This window comes from Hemicordylus capensis, chromosome 9, assembly GCF_027244095.1.
Source record: "Hemicordylus capensis ecotype Gifberg chromosome 9, rHemCap1.1.pri, whole genome shotgun sequence".
NCBI lineage: Eukaryota > Metazoa > Chordata > Lepidosauria > Squamata > Cordylidae > Hemicordylus > Hemicordylus capensis.
Window position 1 is genome coordinate 8,869,548 of NC_069665.1, and position 26,466 is coordinate 8,896,013.

The following is a 26,466-nucleotide window of genomic DNA, read 5'->3' on the forward strand; positions in this document are numbered from 1 at the left end:
GCAGGATCTGCCCTGGTTGCATATGAATGGGAGACAACATGTGTGAGTACTGTGAGTGGAGCCGCTCTGGCAAGAGCCTCTGAATACTTGCATGCAGAAGGTTCCAAGATCCCTCCTGGCATCTCCAAGATAGGGCTGAGAGAGATTCCTGTCTGCAACCTTGGAGAAGCTGCTGCCAGTCTGTGTAGATAATACTGAGCTAGGTTGGCTAATGGTCTGACTCAGTAGAAGGCAGCTTCCTATGTCCCTACATTTGTCAGGCTTGGACCAGTGGGCCTATGAAAACTCATAAAGCTAGGCAGACTCCATGGCAAAATAAAACCACTCTGCCATCAGAATAAACTGAGCAAACTAAGCACATGTGGATTCATTCACTATGCTGCATTACTTGTTTTACGTCCAAGTTTCCATGTGCTGCATCCAGACTAGTGTTCTGCCAGTGTAATGCTGTTGTGCTAGCACAAGGATAAAACGCAGTGGCATTGCACCAAGAAAGACACGCCTGTTCCAGACTAGACATTCTTGCGCTAGCAGAGGTTCTTGCGCTAGGGCAGGGGTGTCCAACTGTGGCCCCTCCAGGATGCCTACAACGTCCATCTTCCCTAGTTCCACTGGTCAGTAACCAAGGATGATGGGAGCTGTAAGTCAAAAACAGCTGGAGGGCCTACTGGACACCCCTCCGCTAGTGAAGGATGGTGACACGCTGCACAACAGGTTGCACAACGCACTGCAGAAGTGGTGCAATCTACTGCTTTTTATTGCTCAATGCCTTGCACAATGCGCTTGCTGCATATGTGTCCCAGAAAAGTTCTTCCACTAGCAGCTGTGAAAAATTGGGCTCATCCCTGCTAACTGGGCATAGAGGCACCTTTTTAACGTGGTGATTCCCTTTATTTAGTAGGGGCAGAGTAACTGGCCCTATCCACCCCCACTGTTGCTGGTGTCTATCTTATGTTTCTTTTTAGATTGTGAGCCCTTGGGGGACAGGGAACCATCTTATTTATTTATTATTTCTCTATGTAAACCACTTTGGAAACTTTTGTTGAAAAGCGGTATATAAATATTTGTTGTTGTAGTTCTCACGATTCAAATCAAGGTAGGAAGAGTAGCCAGCCAGGGTAGGAGAGCCATCTGCACTCCCAATCTGTGGTCATGTGTTTGCAAAGATCAGGGTAGGAGAAGGAAAGAGTGATCATGTGGGAGTTGGGAGTTGGGTAGGATGAGCACAGCCAACCCACATTCCGCACTTCGTCAAGGGTGGACAAAAAGCCATCCTACCCAGCTCCCACAGGATCATTCTCCCCTCCTTGACTTTTGAAAACCCATAACTGACAATTGGAAGTTCGCATGGCCCTCCTACCCCGGCTGGCCACGCCTCCTACCCCCATTTTGATTGTGAGAATGGGCTCATTGTGAAGCACCACAGCTCCATGGACTTCTTAAGTGTGTGCAATTCCTTGTGTTGCAGTAGTGAACCAGGGAATAAAAGAACCAGGGAATAAAAGGAGGTTATCGCTGGTTCTATATCGGGCAGCAGCAATATCAGAAGATGCTGAAAGGCATCATCTCATACTGCTTGGGAGATGGCAATGGTAAACCCCTCCTGTATTCTACCAAAGAAAAACCACAGGGCTCTGTGGGTGCCAGGAGTCGAAATTGACTTGACGGGACACTTCACCTTAATCCAATATCTGGAGACCCAAGATTGAGAACCCCTGCCTTAGACTTGGGAATGTCTCACCAGAGGAGGTCTTTTGCAAAGCAGCAAAGCTGTCCTATTTTAGCTGACCTCTTATTGCTTTTGTGGCTAGTCTAATTTCTTTTTAATTGGAAAACCTTGAAAAGTGAAGTGAAAACATCTATATAATTATTTCTCTAAGACATGCAGCTTGGGAATGCGTGAGGATGCGTCCCGGAACTCTCGCGAGAGTGGTCGTACCACTCGCAAGAATTCCTGACTTTGGGCGGCGGTGGGGAGGCAGCGGTGGGGAGGCAGCGGTGTTGGCGGCGGGCCTGGCCACGGTGGGGAGGTGGTGGTGGGCCTGGCCATGGTGGGCCCTGTGCGGCCGCTGGGGTGAGGAGGCGGCGGTGGCTGGCCTGGCCTGGCCTGGCCTGGCCTGGCCGCTGGGGTGAGGAGGTGGCTGGGCCACCGGGAAGAGGATGCAGTGGCAGGACGGAATGGGCTGGCTTGAAAGCGGACAGAAACCCCAGGCAGCGAGGGGGGAGAAGTGGGCTGGGCAGGTGTCAGAGACACCAGGGGGAAGAGCAAGGGAGAAGGGGCTGAAGAGTCAGCGAGAACTAGGGGCGCAGACGCTCTGCGCCCGGTCAGCTAGTTACATCTAATGCATCAAATCCACAGTCACTGCCATTCATCTGTATCAACAACAACAGACACTATATTAATACAGATTGCTCATTCTATGTCATAAAACTAAAGAATCTTACTTGAATTCAGCATTAAAAAGAAGTAGGAATTAATGTCCATGCCATAATACAAACTCATATACCACACCAAAGTGTGTGTGTATGTATAGTCATTCAATTTTATATGATGCGATTTATGATGGGTTACATTATGCATCATAGTCCTGGTCAATTGCTTTGAACATTGAGGGGAAATGGTCTATAAATGTTTAAAATACTGATATTATTCAATATGGGAAATGTAGCTCAAGACTTACGAGGAAGTTAAAAGAACTTTTTTTCAGTACTGGAAAAGGAATAAAAAGGTGGTCCCTGTGGTTGGATTGAGGTGATACTGAAATATTAAAGCAATGTTTGATGTTAAAATATTGATTTTACTGCATCTGTTTAAGTTAATAAATCAATATTGTGACAGAGTCATATTGAATAATAATAACAAACAACAATAATAAGTAAACTCACATACCGATTCCGTTCATGACAGGTGACTCACTATTAACATCCAAAACACTGGGCAAATCATGTTCTCCTTCATGTTCATTTAAATCCATGTTTGGCTTTTGGGAGCCATTCCCAAAATGTCTCGCATCTTTCTCATAACTGGCATCTCCATTCTGTAGGCCATTGTGAGACTTTTTCAGCGGCATAATCTGTAAACCACTGGGAGTAGTCCGGTAAGAGACCGTTTTAGCAGCTCTGTCTCCTGAGGATGCAGGCTTCGCCGTGTAACCCTTTCTTGGCTTCTGAAAGGAGGGGGCTATGCGCTTCCTTTTATGGGACAAACCCTTGCCCTTCCCAGCGTCAGGTGGTCTGTGTGATATTTTGTCGAGGGATGACCCTCTGCTCTCTCGTAAAAATTTGGGCACGTTGGCTTGTTTCCCATGCTTTGCCCGCTTGTCCCTTGTGATGTGCAGTCCGTTGAATTCATCAATAAATTCCTCACAGTGCAATAGATGATGTTCAGGTTCCCATGTGTCCTCATTGCTTCCGTAGCCTTTCCATCGTATGAGATATTCCCATTTGCCTTTTTTGTTCTTCCTTTTGTCTACAATCCTTTCCACCTAAGTAGAGGAAAGGGGGGAAATGGTAAGTTGCTTTAAGGGAAGATAATTTGGTGGGGGAAATGCACAAGATCAGGGGTGTAGCTATAATTGAGCAGATGGGTTCAAAGAACCCGGGTCCCCCAGCTCCTGAGGCCCCCCCAGCTCCACCCCTCCCTCCTTTCTTCATTATCTCCCTCACTCCAAGGGGCCTCCGGGGAGAGGGGTGAAAACGGGCCCCCTCTCTCCTAGCTACACCCCTGCACAAGATTCAACCTGTGTCCCTTCCAGAGGCTGTTGCTGGCATTTCCCTTGGCTTTATTTTTAGACTCTGCATCCCTTTGGGACAGGGAGACATCTTCTTTGCTATGTAGACCACTCAGATTTTTTTTTTTAAAAAAATGAAAAGTAGTATATAAATATTCTAAATAATAATGGCTTACCTACCCCACTGTGTACCTGGAATACTCTGCACTTTTTGCTGAACCTTAATATGGTTGAGCTAGAAAAGGTGTAAAAAATGGCAACCAAAATGAGCAGGGAGTTGGAGTGACTCTCCTATGGGAAAAGGCCGTTACACTATCTGGGCCTTTTTAGTTTAGAAAGAACGCAAAAGAGCGCTCTTACACGAATATGAAACATTGAACACTTGTGCGTCAGTGTCCCAGATGCACAATTGTTCAAAGTTTCAAATTTGTGTAAGAGCGCCACTGAAAATAATGGTTGTAGCATCCCCTAAGAACAAAGGTGCTGCAATTTTCTGCATTAGCACAAGAGTGCTCTTGTGTAACACCTACAATGTTGTTTCAGATGCCTGGCATGGGTGGTGCCAAAAATGCCCAGGCATTTTATGCTGTAGGATATGTCAGCCAATAATAATAATAATAATAATAATAATAATAATAATAATAATAATAATAATATCTCCATTAATTTGTGCAGGAGAAAAATAGTTCTACAGAAAAGCACACCTGTGTTTTTAGATAATGCACATAATGGAAGAGCAATTCCCTGTTCTCTCACACACAAGAGGGAATGCTTCTATTAATATGGTACTTACCATGTGCAATTTTAGTACTTCTATTAAAACAATTATTTTATAGAGTTATAGAGTCATCAGATAAATGCCGTCTTAGCAGTTGACAGGATTGTGCGATCATTCGATCCAACAGGATCATGTTCTAATTGCGGAAGAAGAGGAACATAGAACACAGAACATAGGAAGCTGACATATACTGAGTCAGACCATTGGTCTATCTCACTCAGTATTGTCTTCACAGACTGGCAGCGGCATCTCCAAGGTTGCAGGCAGGAATCTCTCTCAGCCCTATCTTGGAGATGTTGCCAGGGAGGGAAATTGAAACCTTCTGCTCTTCCCAGAGCAGCTCCATCCCCTGAGGGGAATATCTTCCAGTGCTCACACATCAAGTCTCCCATTCATAGGCAACCTGAGTGGACCATGCTTAGCTAAGGGGACAAGTCATGCTTGCTACCACAAGACCAGTTTTCCTGGTAGAGGAACTTCTACCACCCCATAGCCTTTGGTTATGGGGCATTGGTATTACAAGCATTGACTACAACGTATACTACCCAGTTTGGCTCCTGTTGTCTCTTTACCTACTGTACACTCAAATTAATCTCTAGCTTTGCTATTATAAAGACAGCCATCTTTTCTTAAACTCTCTGCCTTGGAGAGGGCTAGAGTGCAAACATGTCCAGGATTAGACTGGATAGTCCAGGAATTGGGCGTCCTGACCAGGATGTAGGAAAAGTGCCATCCTGGATATAAAATGTCCAGGAATTTGAGCAGGAAGATTGCTTTGATGAATTGTACCCATTTTTCTGGTGCTTTGAGAAAGACCATTTCTAACCCCATAGGGGTCTCAGCCTCATCTGCTTCACAGGACTTTGGGGGAGATAATACACAATCAGTCAGGGCTGTCCTTAAGAGAGCCCAGATGAGGTGCATGGCCTGGGGCAAATTAGCCAATGTGGGGGCATCTTCCAGTTAATTTTGATGGGGCAGTCGCCCTGTTTGCCCTGCTCTAGGGACAGCCCTGCAATCAGCCTATCCTCTGTTTTGCCTTCTGCAATAATGTTGAAGCTGACTGTTGCTGAAGAGCTCTGCTCTGCTACAGTTTTGTTTTCCCCTCAGGTATCGCATACCTTCCAACATTTTGGATACACACACAGGGCAGCTGATAGGACTGGTGTTCTCAACGCCATTTTAATAAAAACGTTTATGACGAAAAAACTGACTGGTTGTTAGAGGTCACTGCAATGTTATTTTATTGAGCTGGTTCATAAAGAACTTGTACATTTCCTTGAATTAGACTGAGACTGAAACACATTGGGAACGGCAGCCCTGATTTATACTGGGTCTTCTACAGTTGCTCTTCCTGTGGGAACAGTGGCAGATTTAAGCAAAGGCAGAGTTGGCACTTACCTACGTCGGCAAAATTTGAGGAGCGGCAAATTTTACTGCTCCTCAAATTTTGCAGCCCCTCTCTGGGGGCAAGGGGGAAACCTTTTTCTCATTAAAAACCACTGCTGTGTGTGGAGGAATACGTTCAGTGGTGACTGCAGGGAGGGCCTTTCTCCACGTGCAGAGAAAGGCCCATAATGGTCTGCAGATGGGGTGTTCAGTCATTTGAGAGGGAGGAGGGGAGATGGAAGGAACTCTCCTTCGCCGCCCATGCAGCAGGATTGCTAAAAGGGGGAACTTTCCCCTAACCTCCCTCCTCGCAGCCACCACTGTGCAGCTTTCATTGACTTTATCCCGCCACACAGAGGGGCAGTTTTTAAGGAGAAAAAGGGGGGTCTTTCTCCATCCACCCCTACCCTTGCTGCAGCGGTGGCAAATCCTTGGCTGCCTACAGGCGGCACATGGCTTCATCCGCCCCTGTGTGGGGGAAAAGTTTCCATTCCGTGTTGTGATCAGGACTATGGAGAAGGAAAGGGTTAAATATCCTCTCTCTCATGGTCCCAATTCATACTGGGGCCTTCCGTGACTGCCATACACACACACAACACACACACACCAGGAGTAAACTTGTCCCTTTCAGTTGCAACAGCCGATTCCCACTGGTTTAAAAATGAAGAAATCAATGCTAGGAAATATTTCACAGGAAGACGTGATCAACAATTCAACATATACATCGACAGTTGCAGTCTGTGAAACAGCAGGCTGTACCTTATGTCGTACATTAGTGTTCAGGTGCTTGCAGGGATATGCACTAGAAAGAAGATAGGTCCACACCAGTGTTCCCTAAGGCATTCACACGTGTGTACTCACAAGTTTTTTTGATGTCCGCTCAGTTAATTTTAGATCCCACTCAGGTTGAATTAGGAAAGCCCCATTCTGAATGCACATGCACACACACTGCCTTGATACTGCCACCCAGAACAAAATCATTCCACACACAAATGAAAAAAATTAGAAAGAACACTGGTCCACACTTCACTCAGTCATTTAAATTCTTGAATAACAAGCTACCTGGGGAAGGAGCAAAAGCTTGAAGAATAATAGCAACTCACACTAGCAAACGTTTTAAGGATCCCCAAAAGAAAAACCTAGGGACAGTAATTTACCAGGGACAATGACCAGAAAACAGAGACGGTCCCTGGTAATCAGAGAACTGTAGAATGTATGATATTGTATTCTTGCTTAGAGTTTAATTTGTCAATAGGATGCTATAGATCATTTGCTTGTGCAAAAGAGAAGGTTCTTTTCTGGCCAGTTTCGTATTGCAACGGTGACCCCATTTCCAGAGGCCTGTTTTGGACCATAAAAATGATTCTGTCGGAACATATGACTCTGAAGTCTCAGTATGGCTGAATCTAATCTTAGAAACTCTACCGTGGAAGCTCTCTGGGCAATATGTGGCAAAAGAGCAAAACAAAGAAATATTCAAAGAATATTTCTAAAATAAGACAACACTGCCATCCAGCTAAGCAGCCATTTCTACGACAAAAAGCGAAAGTCCATATCTAGCGGCGTACCCTGAATGGATCACATTCTTTGCTGCCTCAAAGGCTGCATTATGTGCCAATATGTGTCTGACAAATTCATTGGGAAGAAGGAAATGGGGCAGGGGCTTCTCTTCACCTCCCTTCTAGCAAGCGAAACGTTACAGTTGCTATCAGATACAAAAGAACCGAGATCTTATTATTGCCCAAATCAAATCTGATAGGTAAGCAAATCTCCTAACAAACTAGTCTTTCAATTATTACAGCTCGTATTATAGCAGGTGTGGCCATCCAGAGGCATTTCAGCTGTTGGTGGATTACAAATTGCATCATCATGCAGGGAGGAGAGCTGGTCTTGGGTAGCAAGCATGAACTTGCTAAGTAGGGTCCATCCTGGTTTGCATTTGAATGGGAGACTACATGTGTGAGCGCTGTAAGATATTCCCCTCAGGAGATGGAGCCACTCTGGGAAGAGCAGAAGGTTCCACGTTCCCTCCCTGGCTTCTCTAAGATAGGGCTGAGAGAGATTCCTGCCTGCAACCTTGGAGAAGTTGCTGCCTGTCTGTATAGACAATACAGAGCTAGATAGACCAATGGTCTGACTCGGTATAAGGCAGCTTCCTATGGTTTGATGATCCTAACAGCACACCACAGTGACTGTCTTAATGCATGCACAACAGAATGACTTGTCTTTTTAGGATTCCACGTTTTAAATGAAATGAACCATACACGATCACCTCCTGCCACGCTGGTCACAGTTTTTAGGTGGCCTCAACTGCTGTTTATCTCTGATGCCAAAACCTGGAGGCCATCACAGCAATGGCGCCTAGGAAGAGTAGAACTCTGAATGCATGGGATTTGCTGTCTCTGAGATGGCAACTCAGCTAGAACACTCAGTCTATGCAGATTTATGCACAAGGGTTGGCAAGATGAAAAGCCCACTTGAATGAGCTCCCAAGCCACTAACGTTGAGGTCCAACAGAAATTAATAGTACTTTCTATGTACAAAATGTCATCAAGAGCTCAGCCTCATCCTTTATTTCACTTATGGGCATCCCCTAATTATCTTCAAAGAGACCATTTTTACTTCCCTCATTCCAACTTTAAAATTATCTGAATATTTTACTACTTCCACCATCTGGTTGCTCAAAAGAGAGGAAAACCATTTTTTACTCTCAAAATACAATTCACGGGAGTTCCTGTTAATAAGGACAAAAAATATTATCTGACTCTTAGACATTAATCAAAAGTTAATTAATCATATTTTCTTAATGATTAATTTTTCTAATGATTAATTAATCATATTTTTCTTTCGGGAAGGGAGAAACCAGTCATTTAGTTTTCCATTTCCCCATCCATTCTCTCTTCAATTGGAACTGACAGATACAAACCAAACCACTATTATATTCCAAATTTTTGTTCATTTAGATTGGTGAATACATACAATTTTATTTCAACTCTGCTGGAGCAAAAGCAGTCTTTAAGTAATACAAAAAATATATTTTTGTCCCAAATGTGGCATTTCTAAGCTTGTAAATGTGGCTGACACAGCTTATAATATGGGAAGAAGCCATTTTTAATTTCAGTGAAGGCCTCCAAGAAATCCAGCCATAGTGTTGGAATGATGTGGTAGATACCCTGTTTCAGCCTTAGATTCAGCCATGAGAAGTACATTATTGCCCACTATTCTTGAGGTAACATCTGGGCCTCTTTGGGAGGTAGGGATGTTCTTTTCCCATACTGGAAAGCCCCATGTCCTAAGGATCTTTCTAAGAAGATCAACTCTACAAAGCCCTCTCCTCTTTCTGTCTTTTGTTAACTCAGATTGAACACTGTCATGGCCCCAGTTCTAGGACCTCAGCACCAGGAAGGGGCAGATGATTCAGAGGATGAAACTGAGCATGAAGACCCTATAATCGGTATTCCCTGTAACAGAGATCCCCACATATTGTTGACTACAACTCCCATCATCCCCAGGCACAGACCATTGCAGATGGGGATGATGGAGCCAGCTCCAGAATGAGTCTGATTGATTACTTTATCACCTCAGGGAACCTGCTCCCTCTGGTGGAGAGATTTGAGGTTACCCCCAAATTTGACAGTGATCATCTCCCCATTTCGCTCCTTCTAAAGCCTTTCATTCATCAGTCCCACATAGAGAACCATTATAATCCCACCAAATCCTTTGCGGGAGGAGCATATTGCTGTGCTAAATGGTCTCCACAACTGGATCAAGCGCTAAGTGAGCTACTTGCCTCTGACCACCTGCAGTGTATTCAATCACCCCTACTAATTAACAACCCTACTTGTGGGACTTTGGAGTCCTACAGTGCCCTGGTCCAGGTATTACAGCAGCTCCTCTCTCGTAAGAACTGCGAGCCACATGCTCAGCGTCAACAGGCCTCCAAGCACTGGTTTGATAAGGAATGCGTTAACACCAAAAAATCCCTTGCCAATACCTATCAAATCTATAAATCTAGTTCTGGACTGTGGGCCGTGCAGAATCTCCTTCGGCAGAAAAGACAGTACAAACTTCTTCTGGCTGATAAGAAAAGAGATGCCATGAAAGATGCCTGGATGGGACTCATTCAGGGTGTTAGATCCAAAGATTCTGCCGTGTTCTGGCGTCTTACAAAGCACTCTCCCAGTTATGGTCCAAATCACTTGGATTGTCATATTCACCCAGGGATCTGGGAGAAATACTTTCACGACCTATCCAAAGACCCTGCTGCTGTTTGCAGAAGCTCCACCTGTGCCACTGAGGATATTCCAGTATGGGCTCCGGTGTCAACTTCAGAGATTCACAGTCTAGTCGCCCAATTAAGACCGGGGAACGCTCCAGGTGAGGACCTTATTCCACCGGAAGCAGTTAAAAATAATCTGGACTGGTGGGTCCCTATCCTGGCATCACTCTTCATCTATATTTTATTTACTTACTTACTTATTTAACATATTTTTATTCCACCCAAAACGTATGTCTCTGGGCGGTTTACAAGTGGCCAAATTCCACTGGCCAAATTCCCAATGACTGGGGGTTAGTGATCATTGTCCCTATATTTAAAAAGGGAGGGAAGGATGACCCCGGAAGGTTGAATCAACTGGCAGGTACCAGCAGATTCGGGATGGCCCGCAGATACACTGGTGTTCAAAATATCTTAAATTAAAAAAATCTAAGGGGGGAAAAAAACCCCAGCAATCCCCAACCCAAACAGCCCCCATGTTAATCTTTGGGATGGAATGTTTGTGGGCTCAGTGTGTAGTTTAACAGTTAAGCAGGTGGGTGGAGCTAAAGGAATGTGAAGAGAGGGGAAGGAAGATGTGAACAAATAGAGCAGCCAGTTTCTCAGCTTGAAGAATACGATCTTAAGACAGTCTTAACTCCTTCTGCTTCAGTGGGGGAAAGGTATGTAAAACTCTTTTGTTTTCTCTCCAGTCATTTCACACCTTTATATTTTTTAAGGGATGAGGTTTGACACATTTAGGATCTTTTTGTGGGAGGGTTATCCACCCCAAAATGACACAAGAACAACTGCATGTGCGTGAACTCGCCTGAGGAATGGTGAGGGAAGTTGCACACTGAATCTCTTAATCTGCTGATCAACGTTATGTGTACATGTGCACACACCATTGCACAACATTTAGCGTTAAACATAACCTACCCCATATACTGCAGCATTTTGTTGTGACTACATACTTGCTTTTTATTTAATTTGATGGATTTATTGTTCTTTGTTTCAATTCTGTTAGCTGCCCCAGGGTTCCCCCTTTTGGGAGGTAATAACCAAATAAATATAATGAAAATGTGATGATTCCCATCACAAACAACTTCAGTTAATTCTTCCTAAGAATTGGCTTCACCATGTTGGAATTCCATGCATGTCCATCAAATACTACTCATCCTCTTCAGTGGGACAGCTGCTTTCCCTTATTGGAAAAACATGTGATACTCTAACAGTTTTTAACAATTCATAGTGTAAGCTCATGTGCAAAACACACATAATGTGAGACTCAAAACAGAAACCCAGTAGGCTCCTATTAATGCCGAGTGTAAAGTTAAAGTTGTGCCATCGAGTCGGTGTCGACTCCTGGCGCCCACAGAGCCCTGTGGTTGTCTTTGGTAGAATACAGAAGGGGTTGACCATTGCCATCTCCCACAGAGTTTGAGTCAGATGATGCCTTTCAGCACCTTCCTATATCACTGCTGCCCGATATAGGTGTGTCCCATAGTATGGGAAACATACCAGCAGGGATTCGAACCAGCAACCTCTTGCTCCCTAGGCAAGTTACTTCCCCGCTGTGCCATTAATGCCAAGTGTATGAGACTGAAAATGCTCACACCTGTCTTCCAGTGCAAACAGTTGCTTAAGGAAAAAGAAATGCTCACAGGGAACCATTTTGGAAGAATTAATATTCTCCTACTTATTTACTCTGCCCACCTTATAGGACTAAGGCAATTTAATTTATTAATGAAGCTTAAACTTGCAAATCTCTTTTAGAACCCTTGTAGAAAGAGAGCAACTAGGGCTCAGGAGGCGAACATTTTATTTAACGTGGCATTGAATGTAATGTGTTTCTTCTGGCATCTTCCAGAGGAGTACTCTCGATCACGGAAACACAGGTAAACAATTCCCAGCTGGTAGGAATTTGCATCTCACTGCATCTCTGCTAATATGCATCCCCTGAGTCATTTAAAAGTACCCAAGTATATTTGCTCACTGACTAATGCAGAAGTTGTGCTAATGGAATACATCAGGCTGCCATATGGGACAGGTCTCCTGTAACTTTAAGAGATGTATAGAAGAGGGAATTTCAGCAGATGCTACTTTTCTTTCTCCTGCACGACAAGCTGCATCTGCTGCAACTCCTTCTTCTGTGCATCTCTTAGAGATACAGGGAAGAGAGCTGGTCTTGTGGTAGCAAGCATGGATGGTCCCCTTTGCTAAGCAAAGTCATCTGCCTTTAGGGTTGCCATTTTCTGGCTTTCCAAATCTGGGTGCCTAATGTGCCTGTTATGTAAATTGGCTTGAAAATAATTTTTGAGCAGAATTTTTGAAAATAATTTTTGAGCAGTGACTGCACGTTTTGCTCCATAACTCCGCTTCCCCAAGGGCTAGAACTTAGCTTTTTCTTCTTCTTTTTTTAAAAAATGAAAGCTGAAATCCAGGTGAATCTGGATGGGCTAAGCAACTGGGTGAGATGCTTAAAATCCGAGTGAAACCTGAAATTCCGGGGGGCATGGCAACTTTATCTGCCTTGGTTTGCATTTGGATGGGAAACTACATGTGAGTGCTGTAAGTATTTCCCTCTGGGGATGAGGCCATAGCTCACTGGAAGAGCATCTGCTTAGCATGCAAAAGGAAGGGCTGGGAGACGCCTGAAACCTTGGAGAAGCCGCTGCCAGCCTGTGTAGACAATACTGAGCTTGATGGACCGATGGTCTGACTCAGTATGTGGCAGCTTCCTATTTTCCTATGAGACCTGTCCTCTTTTCCATATGCCCTTGGAAGGAAGGAGGACATCTTGACTATACCCAATAGCCAATGTAATGTCAGCCTAACACCCTCGCTAGTGAAATGTCTGCTGTTGAGCCAACTCTCATTATCCTCAGCTACAGTTTATTGTGGCTGGGGATGATGGGAGTTGTAGTTTAGCAACATCCGGAGGACCACAGGTTGGAAACTCCCTGCTCTAGACTGTTCCACTATTATTTACATGGATATAGTTCACTATAGAAAACCTGGATAGAAATATATACAATAATAACAGGAAAAATAATAAAAGGAGCCCAAATTTGTTAGACTTCCCAACTCCTAGCACTTCAGGATAGATCAGAGTGGCAATTAGATTTCTCTGTACCAGGTGGCAATCATTTTAAAAGGAAAACAGTGCAGAGTATGTACAACAAATCGTCGTCTGAGGACTGCTGTATTAATCACATGAAACAGCAGAATGTGACTTATCTCCTACCTTTCCTCATGTGAACCTAGGTGTAGAACACGTTAGGAACATAGGAAGCTGCCATATACTGAGTCAGACCATTGGTCCATCTCGCTCAGTATTGTCTTCACAGACTGGCAGCGGCTTCTCCAAGGTTGCAGCCAGGCATCTTTGCCAGCCCTACCTGGAGAGATGCTGCCAGGGAGGGAACTTGGAACCTAGATGCTCTTTTCAGAGCGGCTCCATCCTCTGAGGGGAATATCTTCCAGTGCTCACACTTCTAGTCTCCCATTCAAATGCAACCAGGGCAGACCCTGCTTAGCTAAGGGGACCAGTCATGCTTGCTACCACCAGACCAGCCTCTCCTCTCCTACTAGCAGTTGCCTGCTGCTAGACCAAACCGCTTTTGATTTAGCAGTGGACTGACTAAAGATTTGCCTTTTCCAACCATTTCTTCAGTTATCTGTGACTTTGCAACAAAGTGAAATCATTACAGCAGCAGATCTCTTTCTCAGGAACTGGGATGAGGAAGCTGCTGAGACGGAATTTCCCACCGACTGCTCTGAAACAAACCTACCTCCTTGATCTGATGCAGCCACAACACACCGCCCTTCGGGTCCTGTTATAAACCTCCACTCTTCTCTTTCACTGTCTCAAAGGGAGATAGTCTGAAAGCTCTAAGGCGGGCTGGTTCTAGGATCTTACATAGGATGTCAACCAAAGGCATAGGCACATGACCACTAATGACAGCCATTTGGAAAGCTTGTGCATATCAGGGAAAGACAGTCATGAACAGCCACATCGGATAGGACTTAGCTTTGAGCGTGCAAACATCAAGGAATATCCTGTGCATGCAGAAAGATGAATCCTTGTGCATGACACATGACCAGCTTCCCACAGGCCACAAGCTGACACACCCAGGCTTTCAAGAAGCATCCTCTGGGATGGGAAATAGTAGGAAAATAAGTCTTGTGTACTGGTTCTCAGGTCCAAAGCACATGATACCGTGATGGCATGAGAGCTGCTTCTCTGGGTCTTCTTCTCATGCTACTGTATAGATGGAAGAACCACATGGGTGAAGGCGTATGACCCAGTTTCTTTCAACACCAGTATAACTCTCCTGGGGGTCAGCTGATGTCTGTGTGGGCAGGAATCATATAATGTCCCCTGCCAGAATGGTTCATCTATCTAAACATTATGCAGATCATGTGGGAATGAGATATCTGGAACAGTGACTCATGCAGTAGAGGGGTGCATGGAACCGTTTTTGGCAGTTTGATTCGAATCGGAACCAAATTTGAGCCGAACCGCCGGTTTGTGAAAAGGTTCGGTCAAACCAGCCGGTGGCCTGTTCTGTTCAATTGAACCGGGGTGAACTGGTTCAAACCAGTTAGAGGGGTATGCTTGTAAAGGTGAATCCTGTGAGCAAGCAAAGGGGAATCCTGCCTTTGAAAGGTTTATAAGGGTGGCTGGGGGTGGGACACCTTACTGCCTGTCGCTCCTCTAAATCCCTACACGTCCCCCCACCCAGCAGCGCAACCCGCATGGCAGTGGCATTTGCATGACCTCTGTGCATACATGGAGGCCAGAACTGTGCCATGTGGGCCACACTGCTTGGGAAAGCACCAGGTTTAGAGGAATCAGCGGCGGCAGTTAAGTGCCCTCTTGCTGCCCCCACTCCCCTTATTTTTTAAAGTCAAGGTTGTCCTTTGAAACATCCCTCAAACCATTGAACAGGGTCGAACTGGTCCATAATGGACCGGGCCAGGTTTGGTTTGAACTTGGGCTGGCCACCTCTTTTTGAAGTTGGGTTGGTTCAAGTTCAAACTGCTCGAATTGGGCTGGTTTGAATCAAAGCTGGTTTTATTTGAACTGGTTCTGCACACCTCCATAAGGGCAGATGCTGGCCTACAGCTCCCATAATCCCTGGTTACTGGCCATTGTATTGGGGACTATGGGAGTTGTAGTCCAAAAACAGCTGGAGGGCTGAAGTTGAGCAGCCCTGATCTGTATATTAAGGGGGGGGGGAGCAACTGGCCCTATCCAAGCCCTGTACAGCATCCTTCCAGTGGCTGTTGCTGGTGTCTACCTTATGTTTCTTTTTATACTGTGAGTCCTTTAGGGACAGGTAAACTTCTCATTGATTAACTGATTGATTGATTGATTCATTCTCTATGTAAAACACTTTGAGAGCTTTTGCTGAAAAGCGATATATAAATATTCCTAGTAGTAATAGTAGCAGTCTGCACCATAACCTCCATCGTATCCGCTGCTGCCCATTTTAATACATGCACGTTCATCAGTTTCTTCTCCTGTTGATTTCCGAACAAGCTGCCCCTAAGCCTCAATTCAACTCTTTGCTGAATGATATGGGTCTTCCTACCCACTGCATATCTGCCTGCACACATCACTGCTTCTTTCTGACAGGGCGTGTGTTTTGCTGATAAGCACATTGGGGAAGAATCTCCAGGGAGCAATAATGATAAAGAATTTCACTTGTGATGACATTCCAAAAAGGCTGAAGAAACTGAGTGCATCAGGTTAGAGGAAAGGTTAAGAGTTACGATAGTGGTATTTAAAACAATGGAAAGAGAGACGTAAAACACAGCTGGAGATGCAAGAGGTCTCGGAGGTAAGCTAGGACACAAGTAGGTCATCAAGCAGGTCTACAGGGATGGGCAGTCTCCAAGCTCAATTTGTGTTTCAAAGGGCCCTCACAGCGGCGAGAAAAGCTCAGTACTAGTACAGTGGGAAATGGTCCTCACATTTAAGGGTGGGGGTTTTTTTGGGGGGGGGGCAAAGTGGCCTTTACTTGAAAAACAGTGAAAATCATGGCTCTAAAGGGAGCTGTTAGACCAGCAAGGAGCTGGTGATGACTTTATAGCCTACAGGGACCCTATCCCTTCCTGAACTTCAGAACTATAGAATCAGAAAAGAGCTGGCTATGACTGAAGGCTTTTATAGCTTGCAGGGATCCCACCCCTTCCTGAACTTCTAGGGCAACCCAAGGAGAGAGCCAAGCTGGTTTCCCTCTTCTTCTGAGGATACCCATCAGGAGAGGGGCCTCACACATCCAGGTATGAATTCCACCCTCTGAGCCAGAGCTTGGCCTGGCCTCTCCTCTTGGGGCCCAGGAAGTGATAGAAGGGGCTCTAGGGAAGGGACTGGAACCCCACCATGGGACACCAAGTCCTCAGTGCTGAGGGAGTGGCTAGCTCCAGGTCTGAGGGTTCCGGGGGGCTGTTGTCAGGGGCGGGTACCCAGACTGTGAGGGAATATCTCTCTTCCTCAGAATTGTTCTCCTCTGGGTTGGTGTCTGAGTGAACCGCAATAGTACAGCATAATTATGGATTCTATGCATTTTGTATGTTAGCAGAAGAAACTGATTTCAGACTGGACTTTGAAACATATTATCGCACCAGGTGTTTGGGTAGAAAATATGTGAAAGAACTTTGGGCGGGGGGAGAACAGAGATTTAAATACAGGGGTTTTTTGGGTGATGGGAAATATCTGGTGATTTTTAGCAGAAGAGTTCAGAACAGAAATGAAAGAAAACTGTGTGAAGTTGAGAAGGAACAGAAAGAGAGAGATCCATTCATCCTACCTGACACATTCTAAAATAGGAGTTGCAACACCCACCTCTGGCCATCTTGCTATGGAGGTGCTGAGGTTGTACGTAAGAACACAGGTAAACTAGCATTGTGGTGCAAATAACAACAATCTTAGGTTCTATTCACAGAGTTCCTGGTTAAAGACCACTAACATTTTAGCAGAAAAAGTTGGCCAGAGAATTTTCTTCTGTAGAGATTGGGCAATCATTACTTCAGGAAGATGTAAGGCTAAGAGAGCCCCCAATTTCATCACAATTATAACTTTAATGGGACCAGATTCAACATAAGAGCTGCTTTTGTGGGTCGGCATCTTTACCGATGCAAGCCCCTGCAAGATGCCATAAGGACTTCACAAGCTGAATAGGATGATGGTCTCCATCCCACATAAGCTGACTTTAGCATGTGATATTCAGGGGTATCCTGCCTCTGTACAACAAAGTTGTATTTCTGAATTTCATGCTTAGCAACTAGTGGGCAATTCCAAGAGCAATGGAATCAGGCGTGTTGCCACTTTTTCAATGACTAGTCATAAGCAAATTTTCAAATTAATGCTGTATGTACCCACTGGCAAGATAATGAAATCAGTGTCGGTAACGGAATCAGAAAACGATGTCCAAAAATTCTGATGTTCTCTTGCCAGTAGGCATATATAATAGCAACTTGAAGCTTATGGCTACAATCACTGAAAAAGTGGTAACATTCCAAGGATTCCGTTATCCTTGGAATAGCCCTAGTGACAGATATATCCTCTACAAATCTGTCCAATCCTTTAAAAATGCCACCTATGCTAGCTGGCATCACGAAAACTTATGGCAATTCATGCTCTACATTAATTATGCATTCTGCTTGCTTGTTCAGCACCTGTTGTGTTGGATGACCTTGAGTCCTTCTGCACAATTTTGCCCTCTTTATTCTCTGTATACTCCTATTTATTTATTTATTTATTTATTTATTTATTTATTTAATTCAATTTCTATACTGCCCTTCCAAAAAAATGGCTCAGGGCGGTTTACACAGAGAAATATCAAATCAATAAGATGGCTCCCAAAGGGCTCACAATCTAAAAATAAACACAAGATAGACACCAGCAACAGTAACTGGAGGTACTATGCCGGGGGTGGATAGGGCCAGTTGCTCTCCCGCTACTAAATAAAGAGAATCACTTTGTTAAAAGGTGCCTCTTTGCACCCAGAGGCGTATCTAGGGAAAATAGCGCCTAGGGCAAACACTGAAATTGCGCCCCCTGTCCAAGCATCTGACACCCATCTTTGAGATAACTTTACCATAATATCAGCTGAAAAATACAAGTCAGGCTCGTTAATCTTTTAATATTTCAAAAACTATTTTAGCAGTGGACTTAGCCAGACCAAAAAATGCTGGAAAACTACAAATTTCAGTATGCTGGGGCTCATGAAATACCAAAATACTATGTGGAGGTGTACTTGGAAAACTAAACAGAAGTGCCTGTCTAATTCTCTACTATGCATCTACTAGCATCACTATTACATATGTTTTAAAAATAAATGGAGAATTTGACTTTTCCAAGATACTCTGAAAATAATTAAAGGATATGCAGAGTAAACTGTGTCACTGCTTGGAATATATTCTAGTCTTTCAGAAAGACAGTTAAAATGAGAGAAAGAGAGCAAGAAACTCCCAGTGGGCCTTAATATTAAGGATTTCCCACTGATTCAAAGACAAATTCACCATTAATAGCCATATTAGCAAGACATCACATTTAACTCACATATCACAAGAAGCAAAGTAAGAGCAAATGAATACAATCCTAGCTCATCAGCATCAGCTCAGTATTCACAAGCCCTGATTCTCTGTACATAGTGCCAATCTGAATATGTGTACATTGACTTATATTATATATTATTTTTTTTACCTGTAGCCCCTTCAGGGGGCTTCCTAAAGCCTGGGGGGTTTGCAAAGGTTCCTCCCCCCCCCCACTGGCCTCTAGGGCCTCGCAGGGACCATTTGAGCATGTGCAGTGGCCATTTTTTTAAATCTTTTTTAAAAAATGACCACTGAAAACAAAATGGCCACCGCGCATGCTCAAATGGCCTCTGCAAGGCCTGGCATGACCTAGGGCCTCACAGAGGCCATTTGAGCATGCACGGTGGCCATTTTGTTTTTGGCAGCCATTTTTTTTAAAATTAATTTTACAAAATGGCACCCCCCCCTTCAAGTGGCGCCCAGGGCACGTGCCCTGTCTGCCCTACCCCTAGATACGCCCCTGTTTGCACCTGAGATGGATGTCATGTCTAACTAACTGGGCCTATATTATTATTTATTTTATTATTTATTACATTTCTAAACCACCCCATCTAGAGGCTCTTGGCAGTGTGCACTCATAGTTTGTAGTCACCCATCCGCTCCCAAGTGCAAATGAGCCCACCGGGGCCGAAAATACTCTAATCACAGAATATGACCTCCCCAGCCACTTAGGCATCGGTCCAGATTCAAAATTTTCAATGGTAAGATAACAAAATTTCAAAGCTTATCTAGATAAATAATAAGCTGGGCTTGCTTTCACATAGACCTCTGTAACCTCAAAAACATAGTTAGTTTGTGCCATTCATATAATCCTCCCTTCCAGCTCCATGTGCCCCTCACAACTGATGAGGTAGACTAGCCCAACGAGGGCAGGATAGCCCTCATGAGGGCAAAACCCACCCACCCCCACTCGTGCTCAAGGCCAGTCAGAGCAAACGGGGGATATTCCCTCATGCTTCCCTCAAAAAGGTGTAGCCAGTCAAAGCCAAAGTCTAACCATGAGGGCAGAAGGGGTGGGTGCATCCATAGGAACATAGGAAGCTGCCATATACTGAGTCAGACCATGGGTCCATCTCACTCAGTATTGTCTTCACAGACTGGCAGTGGCTTCTCCAAGGTTGCAGGCAGGAATCTTTCTCAGCCCTATCTTGGAGAAGCCAGGGAGGGAACTGGGAACCTTCTGCTCTTCCCAAAGCGGCTCCATCCCCTGAGGGGAATATCTTCCAGTGCTCACACTTCTAGTCTCCCTTTCATATGCAACCAGGGCAGACCCTGCTAAGCTAAGGGGACAAGTCAGGCTTCCTACCACAAGACCAGCTCTCCTCTCCAAGATCTCTGAATTTGCCTCGGAAAAGAATGGCCACCAAACACATGACCAGAACTCATAAACCCCTTTCCTGTCTCTCATGAAATTCCGTGATAGGAGAGACTCACAATAATCCTGCCCGTTCATTGGCTCAATGCAAATTACATACACACCTTGGCCACATCCACAGTGGGAAGGAACAATTTTTCAGGGATTTAATGTTTTGTCGGTTAAGGAAAATGAATTGAGGTTACTGTCTACCTTAGAGATTATTTTCATAGGAACACATAAAGCTGCCATATACTGAGTCAGACCATAGGTCCATCTAGCTCAGTATTGTCTACACAGACTGGCAGCGGCTTCTCCCAGGTTGCAGGCAGGAATCTCTCTCAGCCCTATCTCGGAGATGCTGCCAGGGAGGGAACTGGGAACCTTGATGCTCTTCCCAGAGAGGCTCCATCCCCTAAGGGGAATATCTTACAGTGCTCACCCTTCTAGTCTCCCATTCATATGCAACCAGGGTGGACCCTGCTTAGCTAAGGGGACAAGTCATGCTTGTCTAAGGGGACAAGTCATGCGGTCCACAAGACCGTCTCACCTCTTCACATATGGTGACTTCAATAATATACATGTAAGCAAGTAACATGCTGTGTGCGGAATGTTTCATGGCTCACAAAAGACAGACAATGATTCACAAGTTCCCAGAGTGCCACACATTCACTGATTTTGAAATGTGTTTTTAAAAAGTCACTCTTTCAATCTCAAGTGATTCACTGTTAACTCATCCTCTGACTTCAGCATAATAGCCATTACTAAATTATGTCCCTTGAAAGTCTCTGCAGGTACACGACTAGATGCATATTTAAACATTCTGCAAGTACAAAATGATACATCTGCTAGTGCAGGCACTAGCACTGTAAGTAGATTTGTGTTGAATTGTAAGAAGATTTGTGTTTAATACATTCTGGACAGATATGGATATTTGTGCCAGGTAATTGTCGTTATATTTCCAACCCACTTTATTGAGTGGCGACAGTGTTGGATACCTGATGGTCATCTTTCTGAACATGATTACGTGATATCATCTCTAAATGTGTAACAATATGACATCATTTCTAGAAGAAAGGTTTTCCTAAGGTACAGAATTTTTGAACTTCTGCAGTACAGTCTATGTTGTCTGTATCACAGATAGAAGATCATAGCTACAGATCAAAGGACCTCCTCCATATGAAGTCCTCTTCTTGTCTGGAGGTTTCTACCATGAGACAACCTTTTCCAAGGTTATCCACTAAGAACACAAGAACAGCCCTGCTGGATCAGGCTCAAGGCCCATCTAGTCCAGCATCTTGTTTCACACAGTGGCCCACCAGATGCCTCCAAGAAGCCCACAGGCAAGGGGTGAGGGTTTGCTCCCTCTCCTGCCATTGCTCCAACTTGTATTTAGTGGCATCATGCCTTTGAGGCTGGAGGTGGCCTATAGCCACCAGAGTAGTAGCCATTGATAGACCTGTCCTCCATGACTTTGTCTAAGCCCCCTTTACAGCCATCCAAGCTAGTGGTCATCACCACATCCTGTGGCAGAGAATTCCATAAGTTAATTATGTGCTGTGTGAAAAAGGACTTCCTCTTGTCAAACCGGAAATGACTTGCCTAGTGAGCCAGAGGTTGCCAGTCCGAATCCCGCTGGTATATTTCCCAGACTATAGAAAACACCTAGATCGGGCAGCAGCGATATAGGAAGATGCTGAAAGGCATCATCTCAAACTGTGTGGGAGATGGCAAGAGTAAACCCTTCCTGTATTCTACCAAAGACAAACACAGAGCTCTGTGGACGCCAGGAGTCGACACCAACTCGATGGCACACTGACCATGATTACATGGTCATGTAGTTACCAAGACCTTCAAGTTATGTGTTGCATTGATGTTGACTACTCTGAAGTATCAGGGAATGAGCGACTAGCTGAACACTTGAGAGTGAAAGGGCGAGCAGTTCTTTTTAAAAAATACATTTCAAAAGCAGCAGATGAGTGGGTATCTGGGAGCTTGTGAATCATTTCTACTGTCCTTGGTAATTTAAGGAATGTTTTGCGTTTGGCATGGTATTTCCTTATGTGCATATTCTTAAAGTCACTGTATATGTGGGACTACGACTAAATATAAAGAAAACTAAAATATTGACAAAGGGTACAGGAACCAGCCTCAGAATTGATAATGAAGACTTGAAGTGGTGGATAGCTTCTGCCTTTTAGGATCGACCAACAGTAAAGAATCCAGAAGTCAAGAAATACGCTGCAAACTAGCACTTGCAATGAAGGCCTTGGAAAAGATATTTAGATGCCGTGATGTGTCTATACCAACAAAGATTATTATCGTCTGGACAATGACTTTTCCCATGATACTCTGTGGTTGTGAAAGCTGGACTTTGAAGAAGCAAGATAGAAAAAGTATTGATGCTTTTGAGCTTTGGTGCTGGAGAAGACTTTTGAGGATACCATGGACAGCCAGGAAAACAAACAAATGGATCATAGAACAAATCAATCCAGAATTTCCACTTGTGGCACAAATGACCAGGCTCAAACTGTCATACTTCGGACACGTTATGCAAAAACCCAGCTCCCTTGACAAGTCCATAATGCTGGGAAAAGTTGAAGGAAAGAGAAGAAGAGACTGACCAGCACCAAGGTCTCAATTATGACAGCAATGGATACACCACTGAGAGACCTTAAAGACAGATCATCCTGGAGAGAATCTATCTATGTGGTCGCTAAGAGTCGACACCAACTTAATCAATCAATCAATCAATCAATCAATCAATCAATCAATATGTAAGCTATAATGGAAGCAGGCTTGAACCCCATAGTCATTTTCTTTACCCCACAAAACAAAAAAGATGCCCAATTCCTGAAAATAAATAAATAGCAAAAGTGAAGCTGGTATACATGTTGGCTCCAATAAGGTGCAGACTAATGCAGTATTCCAATTTATGAAATGTATTATACAGAGGTGATATGTGTTTTTAAGTAATCTCCATGGTTTGATGTAAATTGTACCATATGGTTTTTCACAAGATGAATTAATTAGATTGGGTTTTGAGCAAGCCAGCAGAACTATCAGGCAGCATATTCTCGATATGGATTTACAAGTAGATTACCAAGTGGCATATATATCGGGAATCAAAGTGTTGAATCCAAACCTGCAGAGTATCTGGGCAGCATTTTAGTTCCAAAAACCAGACGTGCTTTAACACTTGCTTGCGTAAATACCCTCCCTACAGCTATTTTGGATAGGAAGTTTAAGGGTATACCACATGCATCTAGATTATGTCCTTGTGGCTCTGGTACTGTTGAAAGTACCACACATATAATCTTGTATTATGATTATTACAGGAATATTAGGCTCCAATTAATTGCCCCAATTCTCAATAACTTTCCGGACCACACAGAAGATTTTTATTTAATTTTTTTGCTTTCTAATTTTTATTTGAAGATACTGCATACTGTGGCCCGGTACTGTTACATTGTATGTAAAATGCATACTGAATCGCTGGGATTTTAGATTTTAAATGAAGCTGTATTTTACTATGTGCTGGTCTAAGACTGAAATAAAGTTCTTCTACTCTTCTAAGTAATCTCCAGTATCATATTTCTTTTGATCTGCCTTTCTCTGAGAAAACATGCCACCATTTTGTTTTTTAGAGTCACAGGCTGAAACATAACCTGGTATATAGCAGATCGTGTAGATTCGGCACACACAAAATACATTTAAAAATGTCTGTGCACTTCTACTCAAATTCTTATAGGTCAATTTCTCAAAGTCCAACCTGATTGATAGTTCTTATTAGTCATGAGGAGCCAATGTCCGGCTTGAATGAATTGAGTCATTTCAGAGATGACAAGCACTTCACCACTCAAGAAAGATTTGACCTGCTGCCCCAGTGGCTCATCATACAGATCAATAGAATACAGATCTATAAGTTCCCAATTCTACCTCTGGCAGCTTTTGGTAACTAAAAAACTCTGCCTGATATCAAGACTAAATTACTGCCGAGTAGTCCTATTGAAATTAATCAGTTCTTTAGAGTAATTCCTGAATAGTAAAGTAACTTAGTCAGAATGTCAACCCGTCTTTTTAAGCCTTTCTTGGTAAAGAACATTGGCTGACATCCTGACTAAATTTACTAGAAGAAGTCCTATTGAACTTTAGATCAACAAACTCAAGCTTTCCCCAAAGCCCCCATAGCATCCTATGGGGGTTGGGGGAAGGGTTAAAAATTTGTTAAGAATCGCCTGCTTGCTCATTTCTTTTGTGGGTTGCGTGGTAGCATTCACCATGCCCTACCACTGAACCCACTTTGGTGTCCTTAGGAGCTACCCATGGGGAGCAATGGGGTGTTTTGGGTTCCCCATTGTTCCCTATGGCCAAAACACTTGAAATGTTTTGAGTTGTTCCATCAAAACAGCCATCTCGACCTCTGTTTTGACAGAACGTTTCAGCAGTTTTGCATTTCATTTTGAGCTCAAAACAGAACACAAAATCTGTTTCGTGCACATCCTTACTTTTGAGTAGTAAAATTGAGTATCTTTAGTCTGGATGTCAGCCATTATCCACTGAACTGATCGCTTCATCTGCTCCCTTTCTGTACTTTTTCTAACACAACCCTATCATTTTTAAGGTCGGATGACCAGAACCATTCATTTTATTCTGAATATGGCTACATCACAGATTTACTGTGGCTATGATTATGTAATAGCATGATAGATATGTTTTGGGGTTTTTAATACATCTTACAGTCTCCAATTTGGTATCGGAACTTTCCCTACAGCAGTGTACTAAGCTGACATTTCCATGTAGCTTTCTGCCATGACCACAAAATCTTGCAGAGTAATTGCACCAGTACATGTGTGTGTCTGATCTTCTGCCTAGTGCACAAATCAGTGTTGATTCCAATTTGCCATTTTCTCCACTCAGAGCTCCTAAACTCAATCTGGATTTTGTCCTTCAGGTTACTTTGTTGTCTGCTGCAAACTATCACTATTTAGGAAGGTTAAAGTGCAGCTTTCCTAGAAGAGACCCTGATCTGAGCCCCATTATTTGTCTTTCACAATTGTGATTCTAAAAGTGCCATTATTACAAAGTAGCTTCTTTGCTTCTCTGTTATCTACACATACAGCACTTCTAGCAGCTTCATAATGAGTCTTGCAATTATGCTTTAAAATTCCCAAAGGCGGTTTATACTTTTCCAGATAAGGGAATTTTGGAATTTGCTCTTCCAAGTATGATGTTCCTCATTCAATTATTCAAATCAATAGCATGAATTCACCATTTTCTCTATTAATCCATCTTCACAACCAGTGTATTACCTAACTTGCTGATATCCAGTATTTATTATAATGGGTATATCAATGCGTTACAGCCTTATTGTATCTTGCTACATTTACCCTTTAGTTTGCTACTCAGAATTTCTTCTTAAGCCAGTTCTGCACATTGAACAAATATTAACTGAAACACATATTTTGCCCTGTCCCAACAGCCCTTGACAATTGCATGCTTTTAACTCTGCAAGTGATAATTGTTAATTCAGTATCAAACATAATCTTCCAATAAGTGTTGGGGAAACTCCTAGACTCTTCCATCATTTTTCATAGAAGAATTATTAATTAACCTGCATGGAGCAGCGGAGAGAAGGTAAGGACTTGCTCTCCTCTTTCTTAAAGCTCCTGGGCTCCACTCCTGAACTGTGCTCGAACCATGGTTCAAACTACGGTTCGTGCACATCCTCAGTTGCTACCAGATGAGCTGCAGGCAACTGCAGGTGGACCTCTCCAGATGAGAGTTGCTTTGTGCTGTGTTTTGTTGTGTTTTTTATGTGTTTTATTGGATGCTTTTAGTGTTGTGAACCACCCAGATAACAATTTGCTATGAAGCGGCTAACAAAGTTTTTAAAAAATATATATTATTACTATTTCTATTATTATTATTTATTATTTTAATAAGCAGTGGGGATCTTAAGGTGCTCTCTTAGATGTCCTGGGCCCAAGCTATTTAGGGCTTTATAGGTAATCACCAGCACTTTATAGTTTGCCCTGAAACATACAGGCAGTCAGTGTAACGCTTTTAACTTAGGAGTAATATGGTCTCTTTGGGTTGCCCCAGAGATCAACCTGGATGTCATATTCTGCAGTTTCCAAAAACTGCAGTTTCCGGACTATGAATAAAGAAAATTTGTCAATGCCTAGGGTAAGGTCTGAATAACAAACAAAAAGTTATCATGATATTGTTATTAATCACAGCCTTCTGCCTCTAGGAAACTGAAACAGGATTCTACTTTAATGTAAGTAGAACCAACACGGATACAAGCAATTACGCTCTATTTCTACTCCACCACAAATGTTTTCGT

At 43.5% G+C, this 26,466-nt stretch overlaps 1 protein-coding gene across 1 annotated transcript in view; it reads right to left on the bottom strand.

Moving 5' to 3' along the window:
• The window catches only part of CDYL2 (chromodomain Y like 2), an 86,982-nt gene that overhangs the window by 42,009 nt on the left and 18,507 nt on the right, over nucleotides 1–26,466 (bottom strand). The window contains exon 2 of the mRNA XM_053271343.1: nucleotides 2,891–3,485. Within this exon, the coding sequence (XP_053127318.1) occupies nucleotides 2,891–3,485 (595 nt within the window). The remainder of the gene's footprint in view (nucleotides 1–2,890; nucleotides 3,486–26,466) is intronic.